The sequence below is a fragment of the Corythoichthys intestinalis genome, chromosome 10 (assembly GCF_030265065.1).
Source record: "Corythoichthys intestinalis isolate RoL2023-P3 chromosome 10, ASM3026506v1, whole genome shotgun sequence".
NCBI classification, from domain to species: Eukaryota; Metazoa; Chordata; class Actinopteri; order Syngnathiformes; family Syngnathidae; genus Corythoichthys; species Corythoichthys intestinalis.
In genome coordinates this window covers 29419760-29432439 of record NC_080404.1, presented here as the reverse complement: position 1 = coordinate 29432439, position 12680 = coordinate 29419760, and the positions used below count along the sequence as shown (strand labels likewise).

The following is a 12680-nucleotide window of genomic DNA, read 5'->3' as shown; positions in this document are numbered from 1 at the left end:
ACAATTTTGTCTCAAGTGAACACATTCAGAAAGGATCAAATACAATTTAGGCTTCACTGTCTGAACAAACAGTGGAACGTGCATTTTTTTCTGCACATACAAATAATGCTGTATAGTCTCTACTGTACTCCCCCTGTGAAAGGCCTTATTCGAGATTCAGGTAAAAAGCTTCCTTGCTGCTCACCATCAACTGTATTGCCACAGAACAGAATATGTAAGGGATCTGGGAATAAGAGAAAAATAAGGTCATAGACAGCTGATGAAATCCAAAATAGTCCAAGTGCATGTGTACGTGCATGTATTTGTGTATGTGTAAGCTTCTTGCACATTATAAACACAGTCGATAGAAGTAAGTGATGGACAAAATGTCTCCACTGCTGCCTGAGCTGGTAGAGTTCTCATGTCAGTCTGACATGTAACACATTGGTGGACAGAAGTCAACTTGTGAGTGAATATCTCTCTTGGTCAGAGGCAACGTTTTGGCCTTTTGCGGATGTGGTGTGACACTTTCATGTTTACCTATATTTATTAGAGTGCTTTATTAATCTTTCAGCCTATTGGTGTCACACGGGAGCTTCTCCATGTTTGTCTGTGCGTGGTCTGGTTCGTCATGCTTTTTTGTTCTGTTTATTTTCTCTCTGCGTAGGGTGTGCTGCCCACCCCCTCGCTGCCCCCGTGGCAGGCACAGCACCAGGCCTTGACCTGTACCGGCATGCCCCAGCGCAGACAGAGTGAGTCACTAACACGCTTTTCCTGCGATTTTGCCCAACATTCTTGCATTTAAAAGCACAAAATCATGTCATGCAATTTCCAGGCTTTTATTTTGGGGTTTAATTACACTCTGATTTTTATTTTGTGTACAGAACATCCTCTTTTCCCCTAACAGACTCAACAGTGTTCCTTTTCCTTTATTCTATAATTACAACTACACTTTTTTTTTTTTTAATTCATTTTTTTAGGGCATTATGTTCTTTTATATAATTGGAGTTTTTGAACATGAGGTCTTGGTGCGGAAAAAAACATGGATTCTACTTATGACGGAGCACTCAGTCATTAGTGACTCCTACGACGAGTTGTGTATTATAAGCCGTGATGGCTACATAGGGCTAAAAAAGAGCCACAGCTGACAAATAGTTGGCAGGAAATATGTGGCGGTTAAAAACAAACCAAAAAAAGAAAAGTTGTGCTGTTTTCAATCAAGAGGGAAAGTGAAATGAATGCGGCACATTGTTCGAACACTTCAGTTTATTTCAGCATCGTTGAGTGCTCTTGAGATTTTTTATCAGCTTTTTTTTTTTTTTTTTTTGCTAAATGCGTCACTGCTGCATTCAGTCTCCCAACATGGGGTGGAGTGTGCTCGCAAACAGGAATGAAGCGCTAGGAAGTTTCTGAGCTAAAGTAAAATTATCCCTTTCAAGTACAATTTTAAAAAGGTTTTTATCTCCTATAATTTCTACATAATTATGACATTTACCTATGTTTGAATTACAGCCATTTTATGCTACAATTCTTTAATCATTTTAATCGCTAACTCTAAAGAAGTGCGAGATCTTTATATGGGTGATTGAGGCCATTCACATTTTCAACAGCACTAAAAGATAAGTCTGTATATTCAAGTTTCCTAAGTGAAAATTGGGCTTTGACATTTTCTGCTACGGACTTCATGTTTAGACAGAACAGCAGGAAGTGCAGTTGAAGTAAGCAGTGTGTAGACAAAGTTAAAACTGCCAAATCAAACCAGAGGAACCCACGGAATCTCCAAAAATGGATTCAGCATGACGTAGGGGAGGCTCTGGGACTTTCCGTGCTGTGCGTGAACTCCTGGAAGCGCTCATATATATGGTTGGAAGTGGAATGTTTTTGATCAGCGACCAGCTAGTAGCTACAAAGCGCCAGTGTGGCTCTACCTCGCCATACGCCTTAAATCGAAACCAGCAGCAGACAATAAGTTAAGGATAGAATAGAATAGTGCTTTAAACCTAAAGAATCCACCTAAAAGATTGTATGTTTGTTCTTATCATTTCGTTTATCATTCGTGGACAAAATTCTATCAAACTGTTGTGTTAACGTGAGGTTTAGATAGATACGCCGGCCACTTGAGTGACCAAAATGAGGCAAGATGACAAATAATATTACAGTTGCCGAATGCAGAAGGGCTGACAAGGATTTTGTTGTCACAAGGAAATACTACAAGTTTTTTTTCATCTGGTTATAGTTATAGTATTTTAAGCTCATCACACATGTACATATAAACACAAATTGAATGTCTTTTTAAATTTTTTTTTATTGCACATATTGATCGCAATAAAACTTTTGGACTACATGATTCCATTTGTTGTTTTATTTAAAACAATTGGTGCATGTGCAAAATAGGTCAATAAATCACAATTTATAAAATTATTAGAAAAATATAAAGAAGGTGGAGCAGAAATCAAGCTTTCCATCATCAAGGTAGAATGCACGTAGTCTCCATGTATGTCCATCAACATAAGTGTTGTTGTGAGGCACATCAAGTTGTCTTCCCTTGCCTAACAGCGAGTTCCACCTGTAAACAAACAAACAAAAAAGCGTTTAACACTTGCATTTAGGGTGAAAAGCCCGTGTATGACTTGTAGTAGATGAGTGTTTTTTTCCATTTCCGTTTTTCGTTGAAGCTAATGTAAAGCTAATGATGTCTCAGCTCTGACGCAAGACTCAGAACTGTCGTCAAATTGAACATAATTTTGCCTGTTCTTGCTTTGTAGTGGCACTGTCTTGATTCCATATCTGCCTTCATGAACATAAAATTTCCGTATTCATGTATTAGGACATATTCAACTTTGTTGCTGCGCAGAAAGGTACTGGATGCCTCGGAGCTTGCGATTCCGTTTCCATCCACTGCCATTAAATCAGTAAAATACAAAAATATTTTGTTTGACTTAGCCGTTTCTTCATGTTGTGCTCCCATGTCGTGATGATGGCAGATGGATGCAGTATTTCCAAATAGTCTTTTTTAATGGATTTTGACGAGTGTTGCCACTTCAGCTCCATTGTTTTTTTGGTTAGAGAACGTGGAAAACGGTCGCGTGCAGAAATACGAAAGTGAAGCGGAAGTACCTCGGAAACTTTTCTATACCTTGTTTTTAATCTTACAAGTATTTGATGGTCTAAGAATGAACATTCTGTTCAATAAAGTACATTTCCTTCATTGTTAATCTAAAATGTGCCTTTCTATAAACATGAAGTAGATATTTATCCTGTTAATTTGTTCTAACCACAGTAAGTGTCAATGCCCCCTTCCTTTCTTTTCTCTCTGATTCCTTCATTTTCTAACACCTCCTCTCCTCATCTTCCCCTCTTAACTCTGCCTGCCCACACATAATGACTGTGGCAAGGAGTGGAACACCTAGTGCAGTACTTCACTGACCGGGCATGGTATAGTAGAACCTCTCTCTAAAGTCTTAAGTCAACCATTTACTATGGCTATGAAGCATGCCCTCCTTCATCTGCATGCGTTATGTTCGGTTACTTTGCCAATATTTCAGTTCAAAAATGTGTTTTCTTCCAGCCTGAGGATGTTGGGATACCATTTAACACTTATTTTATGCATTGATTTTATAAAAGGACCTGAGGATTGGGACACAATCACACATTTTTAGGAAGTGCAAATGGAAGTATGATTTGCAGTGTGTTGAAAATTTAACTATCGTATTTTTGGACTATAAGGCACATCATTATAGACATAGATGATTTCATCACAAATAATTGGCCTTTTTTAAATTTTATTTTAAACTAGGGCTGTCCAAATGTTTTATTTATTTATTTATTTATTTTGGTGCTATCTTACTGCTCGCTAATTAAATTTTCTATGGAAGGAAAAAAAGTGTGGTCAGCTGAAAAAAAAACCTTTATGGTTCCTGGAGCATAATTGTACAGTTTGATAAAAATCAGGGCTTATATCAATTGTGTCTAGTTTTGTATTTGATCAAGTTATCCCCCGTGATTAAAATGTTCATACTTGAAAATCATATATGCTTCTTTATGGTCAGCATCGGGCGGAATAGTGACAGTGTCGTTGAGAGACCTGTTGTCCATAGAAGTGCTGCCAACAGTACCTTTTCAACAGGATTCAGAGGGGTCATGACGGAATACAAAACTATTAATAACAAACAAAAAAAACAAGGATAAGCACTACTTTTGCGTGCCTAAACCTGTTCATCCAGAGCGTTCTTTTGATCGCAGAATATATGAAAATAGCAAACATCTGGCGTATCACAATAGCAACTGTTGGGTGCGAGGGAAACACAGTCAACGACTTGACATTACATTCGCTTCTGAAGTCAACGACTTGACATTACATTCGCTTCTGATGTGGCACCGCACATGAACATTAACCAGGGGAATGATTTTGTCAAATACAAGACTAGACACAAATATATGACACCAGATAATAGAGTATACAATATTGCGCGGAGAACCATATATAAATATATTTTTTTACAGCTGACCAGCACATGTTTAAATTGCCTTGATTTTCTGGCATTTTAGAGTTAAAGATTTTTTTTTTATTGGTGAGGTTTGCCATGAAATTTGTCTGAGAATTGGTATTAAATTCTCTTCGAAGTGGTCTTCAAAAGGTCTTAAAATGTCAATGTCCTAAATTCTGAATGTTGAAACCTGCAACAACCCTGAAGAAGGGGGAAAAAGTAGTGGCTTTTAGTCCGAAAATTACGGTATTCATGTCAAAGGTATTTAATGCTCATTTGCTATACTGTTGTCATCTTCGCATGCCTTCACGCATTGACTGCTGGAACAGAAATGATTTTTTTTTTTTTTTTTTTTTTAATTATTATGAACAAAGATGTGTGTCCTGAGATTGAAGTCCATCTAGGGTGGTTCTTGGTTTACAATACAAGCCAAAGTTGTACGTAGGTCAGAAACAACTCAATCCCTAATTTAGCTAAAACAGTGAAGTCATAATTGAAAAATAATTGCAGTAAATAATTGGATCAAACACATTGTAATCATTTACTGCTTTGAAATGTGAAATATTAACATTGTTGTAAACCAAGGACCCCTATACATAGGGTTGCCAACTCCCTGAATGCATAATAAGGGACATCTCATTGGAAGAGACGGCAGGCCCGATAACTGTCACCCTTTAATAATTTTTATGTTTGTGAAAAGGGACTTTTTTATTGTAATAATTTTACTCAAAACGGAATTAATTAGGTATTTTTTTAGTGATGTAAGCACATGAAATTGTGTTGCGTTTTCAATAAAATAAACATCTATCATGCTAAATTTAAAACTGTGTAATTTAACTTAAGTTCCTGTGCCTTTTTTTGTGTGTGTGTGTGTTTGGGGCCGTTTATTTTTAAGTACTTTTTAAAAACGCGTAAACATCAACTTTGAGGTAAATATATATAATTTTTTTTTTTTTTTTTAACAATTTAGGTGCATTCAAAGTCCCCTCAGGAATAACAGTTTAGCAAATGATCACTCTAAATATAATGTGGAAATTGACGGAACACAAAAATAAAATACAAATTTTATTAAAATATTATTTTAGTAACGTACACAAAGAAGAACAAGAAACAAATGATAATTTTGAACAGGCTTTTTACTAGCGCTTCACTTAAACCTCTTATCGCTCAGCTTTTTACTCGCGCTTCATTCAAACCCTCTTATCGCTCACACTTACGTTGTCTTCCATTTTCCTCATGGCAAGCAACAGAACCTCCTTGACCAATGTTATGAGCAGGATTGGCATTGTTCCGTCAGCTCATTTGTCAGAAAGCAGGAGAGGTGGGGGAATGCGTCCCTCTACATATTCTTGAAAAACACTCTACTAGTATTCGTTCGTTCTACAAATATAACACTATTTTCGATTTTCATGATAATACGGGACAAAGCTCGTCCCTTGTGAGCCTAGTATAGGACGCGTCTTTTGTTTCTGAATAAGGGATGATTTTGTTTTCAAGGGACGGTTGGCAACCCTAACTGTGCAGTACTTTTAGTTGATGTCTTTCATGTCTTCAGATCCCATCAAACTTAGCATGCATTGGTTTCATCACCCGTATGGGTTTAATTACACATTTTGGTGAGTTCTCCTGTTCATACATTTTGATTGTGGTGCAATTTAACGTAAAAGCATGTCTTGAGAGATGATAAACACACTAAAGCACCTGAACATTGCTCTGGCATCCAAATCCCCATTTTCCCTACAACCTATAAACGATGTGCTGGCTGTGTCCATCTTGGAAATAGAGCGGCACCATAATAGCTGCTTCTTATGATGATAATGTGCCGCAATGACACTCCTCCTCATCCTCTTCTTGAGCTGAGAAATGAAAAATATTCCTGATTCAAATCGGCGCAGACGTGGTCGTATGTCACAGAGATAAAAACGGCAGATGATATTGGTTACTGTGGGTGCCAGGTGCATCAAATGTCACATGTGATCATCATGATAGCCACGCACATATTGCTCTGGGATAGTTACATGGAAGTGACTTATTTTTGATATGGAAAACTTTCTAAGAAAAAAATTAGAAATTACCTTGGAATGGATCAAGGATCAATCACCTTCATACCTGTCAACCCGAGGCCGTTGGCAATCTTACAAATAGTGACGTATGTCCTTAGAAATTGGTGACTAATCTTCCGTTTTATATAGCGTGAAATATGAAACAAAAATAAAACTCAATTTATAAAATAATATGAATTTATTGGTAATATTGTCACATATAACCTGGTGCAATCAAGGAACAATATCTTCAGCTACATCATCATTACTAAAATTTAATGGTGACTTTTGTTATTTCTATCACGTCTTTTGATGGCTGCACTTCGTCTAACAATTCAGTTTGACTCGAAGGTAGTTCGTTAGTGTGTCCAATTATAAATTAAAAAGGTCAGTTGATAAAACTAACACACCGATGCAATCTTTGAGTCAGGGAACATTTCGTTTGCTAATTCTGAGAAGTGATCAGCAATAGTTGCTGGCAAATTGTGTTCGGCAACAAATTGGCCGAATAAAATCTCCGCTTTCGTCACAGCATAGATTTTCATTCTGCAGACTGCATCTTTATGACCATTGTTGTTAATCTTACATTAAAAAAGTAATTAATCATAGTTACAAATTACTTCTCCCAAAAGTAATTGAGATAGTAACTTAGTTACCTGAATGTAAGACTAATTAGTCACTTTGCAAAGTAACTGGTTTTACCTTTCATGTTTGTTTTTCATTAAAAAAAAAAAAAAAAAAAAAAAAAAAAAAAACATAGTAACCTAACCTTTGCTAAATTTGGAAGTCATTTAATGTTGTGAATCAACCGTTAAAGTTGTTAAAATTGCTCCCGTTTTAGCATTAGTTCCCTTCTGTCTACTTTCGACATTTGAACGTTTTAAAACTGTTCCTTCATTTAAAGATAAATTTCAAGTCAAGATTTTACCGATTTAGGAGTATTTTAGATAAAAAGTTACTTGGGTTCGCTAGGACGGTTCACTACAACAGAGCCTTTCTGAGAAGTCTACTGCTTTAAGATTGCGGCTGTTTACTATCACCGCCAAGTCGGTCTTTTCGCATCTAGTTCTATATGCATGTGATATCAGTGTAGCATCAAGTGGCTGTAGATTTTAGGTTGTCGGCTACAGTCATGAGGAAATATTGGAGCCACCTAGCCTAGCATTGCGTTTGCAACAGCGTCACAACACGATTCCCACCTTCACACTCCCGCTCTTCTCTCTCCGTGTCTGACTTTTTTCGCGTCATTTTCTCGCGTCATTCAACCAACGTAGTAACGCACATTGTCTCATTGCTGAAACAGTGACTAAATTCGAACAGAGAAAAAAAAAACGTAATGCACGGAAAACGTACAGATTTTGAACGTACGGCGTACACATTTAAAAATCAGTGCTCACTTCCTTCCGCCAAAACCGTACAACTTGACAGGTATGCATCTTTATGCATAAATATAAATATTTTGTTTCAGCATAATCAGACATGCGTGAAAAATACTTCAGCTAGTTCTAGTTTATTAATGTGAAATGGAGTTGGTATAAATGTTTGTAATATGACTTAACCCATTTACTCCATATACAGGATGGGGATAATATATCAGAAACTGCCTTCAATTGGAAGATGCAGTGAAATTATGCACCAATGCAATCACAACAGTCCATATTATTAGATGAATATCACTCTGAAGGTTTTAATCAAAACTTAGTTTTGTTTACTAGAGAAATCAAATGAAATCAGAGATGAACAGGCAGAGGAAGTGTTAGAAGATACTTAAGCCTGAGGAAACATTTTTTGTTCCATTGCGCCAGCAGATGGTGCTGTGGTCTCGGACATGCATAGCTAGCATGTGATCTGTGGCGCATAGAAACAGACGGCAGTGGCCTGACCAGCACAGCATCTTGTCTTCACACATCCTTTGGAGATGGCTGTGCTAAACCACACTTCATGTTGTTAATAGCTCTAGATGGCTTCAGGCAGGATTTAGACCCATAGCGTAAGTAAAGCGCCTGTGCCTTAAAGAATCCCCCTCAAACACAACTAAGTCGGATTTCATACTCGTGGGGGTCACGGGTCATCAAAAAGCTGTATTTATGCACTGCGAGATGAACACTGATGGTGCAATGCTGGCTTTTATTCTGACCTGAACAGCTGCACCATCGCCTCTTGTTCGCTGGATTTATCTAATAAGTCTTCTCAGCTTCCTCCTGGGCTGCCTGAATGGTTGCAAGAAGGTCAGAGTTACCTTATAAGACCATGCGTCATTTGGGAATGTGATGGGCCAGCCGGGTCAGAGGTCCAGTATTCTGCTTTTCACGTTAATCATTCCCTGCCCAGTTGAATTGTGTTGGTGGCAGACCATTAAGTCGTTGTGACAGACAGACAAACAGGCAAACTTATCTACAGTATCTTATTTCATCCAGATTTGCGAAGGAAAAACAAAATAAATATCAAGTGACAGGACAGGAAGCCTTTTTAATTACTATCATGTATCTACAACAACAATATATGAGTTTCAAGCTACCATTTGCAGGCTCATTTTCACAACAGTGATTTTCAATGCTAGATTTTTTTTTCATGCCAAGACGCATGGAATAGTCTAATGGACCATTGACCAAAATTTAATGAGATGTTGACCAATTTGGTTTATGGGATTATTGGCAAAATCCAGGGCAATTGACGTATGCAATTTTCCAAGAGGAGCCCCCTTTAGAAGATGTATTATAAAGATGCGCGACGCTGTATTGCATAGATTTGTTTTTGCCAGAGCAAGGTGTCAAAGTTCACTGATCATTTTGAAGCTCTACCGTAAATTGAGAGCGAGGCCACTATGAACGTGTAACAGGAATGATTGTAAGATACATCCTAGGATGCACTGGGACATATCATCAGTGATGTTCCTGAGATCAGTAGGGGTTTCGGGTCTCTCAACATCATACCCCCTCCCTTAGGTGACTCAGCCAGGGTTGATCAGACCCCAGCTTGTGTCCCAGTAGCATTTGCCCACAGATCGCTCCTCCTGATCCAGAGCCATCTAGAAGCTCTCTCTGCTGCCTCCATGGTGGTTTTGATCGCCTTCCTTTTCTCAGCACCTGTGATGCCCAGAAGTGTGAGCACCTTGCATAATGAGTGACCGGCAAAGCCTCTACACCCCACCTCAATGGGCTCACAGCGTGCTTTCCAGCCTCCTCTCTGGCATTGCTCGAAGAATGACCAAATAAAAAAATTACAACACTCCTCGAGACTTCCATAACACGTAAGAAATGCTAAGGTCAGTTAACATCATTATCATATTGATAATACATCGTAGTTATGCATGGTATTTTAAATGGCCCTTGTAACAAAAGGCACATAAAGCATCATTTGTCATTATAAGATACCTGATATTCATTTGACAATCAAGAGACTTTGCAAAATTGTTTCTTTTCCTGCAAATGATGTTATGAATGGACACTCTTAGGCTAGGTTCATACCTCACGTCTTAATGCACAAATCCAATTTTTTTGTGTTTTTTCGACTCGAGAGAGGCATTAACTTGACGGTCTGAGCGGGAGAATTCGCATAAAAGTGGGCCACATTTTCCAGAATGTGGCTGCGGCCTGAACTGTCAAGTCCCCCAAATCGGAATTCATGCAGCAATTTCGTCACCAAAGAGCGAGAGAGACTGGGCGCTACGGTAGTGGTGCAGCTGTGCATTTGTGTTAGCGCCTAGTTTGATTGCAGCTTTGGGGGAAGAAGCTGGCTTGACAACGGTCATAAAAAAATAAAATGGGGTGAGGAAAAGCTTGAGAATGCTCGGTTTTCTCTCTGCTCCAAAAAGGCAATATTTCAAGATTGCTCACACTGCTGGGAGTTGGGGCAAACTGTCCGTATGTGTGTGTGTAGGCATCATTTGTTTTGAGGCTCTTGCGCATATGGGTCAGTTTGATCAGGACGTCTCGGACCGCGAATTAGTGCGCATGCGTATACTTGAATTGGCTCAATGGAAAAAGGCAGTCTGAACGGGCATGCCAAAGAAAGCAGATATGACAAAAAATCGGAATTGTATGAATCTAGCCTTAGTCTCTTGTGAAAAATATTCAATCGTACTCCTGTGTTGTTCTGTGGCTGTCCTGACATAGCCTACTATATTTTACTTTAAAAAAAAAAAAAAAAGTGGCTCAACACCATTGTGGTCCTCTGATTAGTTTTGAAGTGGCTCATCACAGAGTGACTGAAAAGATGTGAATCTAGCCACTCACGAGTCACATGGCAAGGTTATGCTCCTCTAAGTGCTGAATAAGGGCTTCCTCTTTGACTTTGTCTCTCCCTTTCCAGGAATAGTTCAATGACTGACAGCGCAAACAGGCTGTGAAGTTAGGAGCAAATAAACAAGCCAAAGAAATGGAGACTTTTTGAGTCTGAAATTTTGTTTTGCAGTATAAAAATATTCAAATGACTGAGCGACATCAAACAAAAAAAAGTGTCACTTCTAGAACAGCATCAAAAAACATCTCCGAGTCTGCCTCATTATGCTGTTTCATAACTATTTTATCCTCATCTTTTAATCCTTTGGAATTTTCTTTGCTCTTTCCTGCAGCTTCAAATACCTTTCAACATCAGCGAGTGTTTCCGCCCGGGAAGACCAGTAAAAGCTCTCCCCACCGTGGACCGCAGTGAACAAACGAGGGATGCAGGGGCCTGTTTGGATTCAGACGCTCCTCCTGATGGGCGAGCATCAGATGTGTCGGCCGCAGCAGACCCGCTGAAGCTGAGTCACCGTTGCAGCATTCAGTGTCAAAGCTCGGGGGCCCAATGTGAGCGGCGGGTCGTGTCGCATGACCCGGTCACTCCCACGTCTGCTCTTCGCGAGGGCACGTCACTTCCTTCTGTCAAGCCGCTCAGACAGTCGTCCTCCTCAAAGCCGTTGGCCAGCAAGAGTAGGCAGCTGCCCCCTCCGTCCAGAGGCCTTCCTTGCTTTAACGTGGGTCCCTGGCAGCCTCGCAGGATCTCTGAGCCCCCTCACGGTGGCGCCAACCCAGAAAACGCCAACCGGCTGCCCGCCAAGACGAACGGTCCCTCTGCTCGTTCGTGTCTCCCCAAGCCAAAGACTCCCTAAGGGGCGTCATCCCACATGTCAAACCAAAATAGAAGAGGCTGCAAAATTGTGGACTACATGCAGCTTCCTATTTAGAATATGTAGCAAGTTGAACAACACAACTCTGCAGCCTGTAAGTCTGTACACACGTCACTTTTAAAAGCTGTAAGCGCAGAGTGGGCAATGTATGGTAACACTTTACAATAAGGGTCCCTAAATTAACATTATTTAATGCATTTTTAGACAATAACTAATGTTTAAGTAACATGACAATAATTAATTTTATCCCTTATCTAACATTTGTTAATATATTAATTAACATTAGTTAATGCATTAGTTAATGCATTTTTAGACAATAACTCATGTTTAAGTAACATTACAATAATTGATTTAATCCCTTATCGAACATTTATTAATATATTAATGAACAGGAGTTAATGCATTACTTAATGCATTAGTTAATTCATAACCAGACAGTAACTAATAGTTTGGTAAAATTAAAAAAAAAAAAGGCCTATTTAGGGTTAGGGTTTAGGTTTAGGGTTTGTTAACTTAAGCATTCATAATTTCTTAGTTAAGGGACACATGTGCTACACTTTACAATAGGGGTCCAAAAAGCATTCAGTAATGGTTAATAAAGGTTAAGGGGTGGGGGGACTTAAGCATTTATAATTTCTTAGTTAAGGGACACATGTGCTACACTTCACAATAAGGGTCCAAAAAGCATTTAGTAATGGTTGATAAAGGTTAAGAGGGGGAAACTTAAGCATTTATAATTTCTTAGTTAAGGGATACGTGTGCTACACTTTACAATAAGGGTCCAAAAAACATTCAGTAATGGTTAATTAAGGTTAAGTAATGCTTATGAGGTACGTTCACGTGAAATAATACCATACCTAAGGTTAGGTTATAATATATATAATACATTACTTATCATTAATTCACATATACATTAGTGCATTAATAAATAGTTATTAATGTATACTGGTACTAGTAAGTGATTGTTATTTTAAAATGAGAAACATTGCTCTGTGAGTCCTTGGGGGCTGCTAACCTAACCTTAAGTATGGTATTATTTCACGTGCACGTACCTCATAAGTA

At 38.7% G+C, this 12680-nt stretch overlaps 1 protein-coding gene across 3 annotated transcripts in view; it reads left to right on the top strand.

Moving 5' to 3' along the window:
- ccser2a (coiled-coil serine-rich protein 2a) overlaps positions 1–11315 on the top strand; it is a 59077-nt gene extending 47762 nt beyond the window's left edge. For 2 of the 3 annotated variants that reach the window (XM_057848226.1, XM_057848224.1), the window contains exons 10-12: positions 647–731; positions 3375–3414; positions 11082–11290. In XM_057848226.1, the coding sequence (XP_057704209.1) occupies positions 647–731; positions 3375–3414; positions 11082–11133 (177 nt within the window). In that variant the 3' untranslated portion in view covers positions 11134–11290. Of the gene's footprint in view, positions 1–646; positions 732–3374; positions 3415–11081 lie in introns of all 3 variants that reach the window. The other variant, XM_057848225.1, reaches the window with a different exon arrangement.
- Positions 11316–12680: the final 1365 nt, after the last annotated feature.